At 38.2% G+C, this 2,755-nt stretch overlaps 1 protein-coding gene across 1 annotated transcript; it reads right to left on the bottom strand.

Moving 5' to 3' along the window:
- Nucleotides 1-730: 730 nt before the first annotated feature.
- On the bottom strand, nucleotides 731-2,646 carry LOC124894609 (probable beta-1,4-xylosyltransferase IRX10L). Its single transcript, XM_047405210.1, has one exon. It carries the CDS (start codon nucleotides 2,085-2,087, stop codon nucleotides 843-845), a length of 1,245 nt encoding a protein of 414 aa, XP_047261166.1. The 5' UTR covers nucleotides 2,088-2,646; the 3' UTR covers nucleotides 731-842.
- Nucleotides 2,647-2,755: the final 109 nt, after the last annotated feature.

Raw genomic sequence — 2,755 nt, 5'->3', positions numbered from 1 at the left:
ATTGAAAAAGTGTCAGTTGTGCCATGAAGTTAAGCTCTTTTTGAACGATTACATTTTTGTCTAAACCGTTACTTACAGAACTAATTTATTTATTTCCTTTGCAGACTTTAAGGAGCATATCAGCTGAAGCAATTGGGACAACCAAGAAGCCTATACAAGATGAATTATGGTGGTATCACTAATGGCATTCTGCAACTGATTTTAGTGCTTTCTTTACTTCTATGGATAGATACTGTAAACACATGGTGTTTCCATCTTTCAATATCAAGGTCCTTGACTTGTTGATTTTGGTTTATCGTCCATTATTAATTTTGTTACCTGTTTATTTCATCTTTATGATTTTGTGGCTAGTTTTGAGTTTCTTCAGCCTCGACCATTCACTAGTAAAACCAAATCCATAGCAAATTAGTGTTCTTCCTTTATTGCTCTTAGCTAGTCCTTATATAATTGATTCCTTTATTACATCTTTTTCTAGATTGTATTTTGTCTTGAACCGAGGATCTATCGGAAACAACATCTCTACCTCACCTTTGAGGTAGGGGTATGGATATCATACACTCCACCCTCCCCAGACCCCACTTTTGGGGAATACACTGGGTATGTTGTTGATTAGCCTATGAAATATTAACCCTTAATGTGATATGGAAACTGGAGAATACCCTTAAAGCTCTTTTTCACATTTCTGTGCAATTGTATTTCAAATTATCATGTATATCATAACATCATTTAATGCCCAAAATTCTGCATTCTCTGTATAAATACAAATAAATAGACGTTATAAGCGAAGAAGGAAATCAACAAATAAAGGGTAAAACGAGTAAATGTGGAGGGGCAGCTCAATCCTACCAAGGTTTTAAATCGCCAACTGGACCAGCAGTCCAGTTCAAGACGACGTCTCTGTATATGCTCTTGCGATGATGGGGTAATTTACGAGCAAGTCCATTCAAGATCTGGTGGAAAGCATCACCTGGTTGAGCAGGTTGTAGAAATAACATAGCCTGCTTCATCGAAGGATTGACAAGCAATCTTTGCTTCCTCAATATTTCTTCTGGTGGAACAGAAGTAAGAATGTTATCCAAATACGGAACATCTTTCTCTGCTACGAACAATCCTATATCTTGCCATGGAATTGCATCAGCAAATGGCAAGATAATGTCATCTGCTATTATAACTGGGATGCATCCAAATACAACAGCTTCAACCAATCTCGGACTCCATGGAGCCCATCCGAGAGGGCACAAGCAAAAGATAGCTCGCTGCATGTCTTCGTAGTATGTGGTTGGATGATCTGTCGAAATATCAAAGAGAGGATTGTCCTTAAAGTTCTCCCACACTGCTGCTCGAGCGCCTCTTGCATAGTACCCTCCTTCAGGATCATTTCTGCTGTCATAAAACAAGCCTCGGAAATAAACAAAGATGGATCTTGGAGTATCAGGAGGGATCAAGTGGGATTGAATTTTCTGTGGAGGAGCATATGGAGGAATAGTTATCGATCCATCCTTCAAACAAACATGATTGCGTTGCCCAAAAGTTTGAACCAAGGTAGAATGCTGGAGCAATGGGAGAATTCCCCTTTCAATTGCTTTAGCTTCTTGAAAATGGAAACATGCACCAAAATCATGTGGCACAATGAAGAAGTGATCAGCCCCCTGTGTCCTATTCCAGTATGGCCAGCTAGAAGCAATAAGCTGAATGGCGCTTCTCATCATACGTGGTGAATTGAAAGGTAAAGGATGACCATGTGGTGTCAAGTACTCACAAGTCGTGTAAACTGGAGTGTAAAACCAATCCGCTTCCTCTGGATTAAGCGTTCGAACAGGACTGGATAACAGGAACCGATGCATATATATCTCGGCAGCAAACATGTGATTGAGGCATCGCGAGTCTCTCTGCACCTTTTTTATGTTATATTTGCTAGGAAGCTCATACACAAAAACTTTTAACCTTCCTACAGGATTATCCTCCAATACATCACCAGCACTTCCTGAAATTCTTTCAGTGTGTTGATCAGTCCTATGAAATGTTAAAGCCTCAATTCTCAAGACGAAAGCAAGATAAAGATACCAAAGAAAGATCAAATTTCTCATCTTCTGCTATAGGGAACAAATATATAGCTGAAGCAATCAGAAAAAGATGAGTAACTTTAAAAGATGTGTGCTTTATTCATGAAATGTAAAAGAATGTGGAGGAAATAAATATATAGATGCAAATCTGAATATACAAGTTAGGAGGAATCAATCAGTTGGAGTGTCAGTAGACAAAGTAAGTAGGAATGAACAGTTGAAGTGTCACTATACAAGGTTGTTAATCCTTATTTTATGAAGCCAGCTGAGATATTTTCTAGTGTACAATAAAGAACAGATGAAATATAAAGATTACAACTCAGGTCAACACCTGTAATGCATGACAATAAACATAGACATTGTAAGAAGATTTGCCCGAAAAAGCTATTTTTCCGGAAACTTTTAGGCGGTAGCTTGTGTATTTTTCCTTCATTTTTCCCTTGTGATGTGAGAGAATGGATTTTATATGTGGGGTTTCACCAAACTTTATTTTGCCTTTGACCACACTACTTGAGATATAAAAAATGACAAAAGTTGGATAATGGGCCCGCCCCTCGACCCTTCTCCACTTAAATATTACACGTTTGTCTAGAGGAGGGTTCAAACTCATGATGTATACGTAACCCACACATGCTATGCTCTTAACCATTTTAGTGGCATTATTTTTCTTTCTTCTTTTGGGTTCATAGTAT

The sequence above is a fragment of the Capsicum annuum genome, unplaced genomic scaffold (assembly GCF_002878395.1).
Source record: "Capsicum annuum cultivar UCD-10X-F1 unplaced genomic scaffold, UCD10Xv1.1 ctg75955, whole genome shotgun sequence".
NCBI classification, from domain to species: domain Eukaryota; kingdom Viridiplantae; phylum Streptophyta; class Magnoliopsida; order Solanales; family Solanaceae; genus Capsicum; species Capsicum annuum.
Note: the sequence above shows the minus strand (reverse complement) of the source record. Positions and strands in the feature narration are given on the sequence as shown.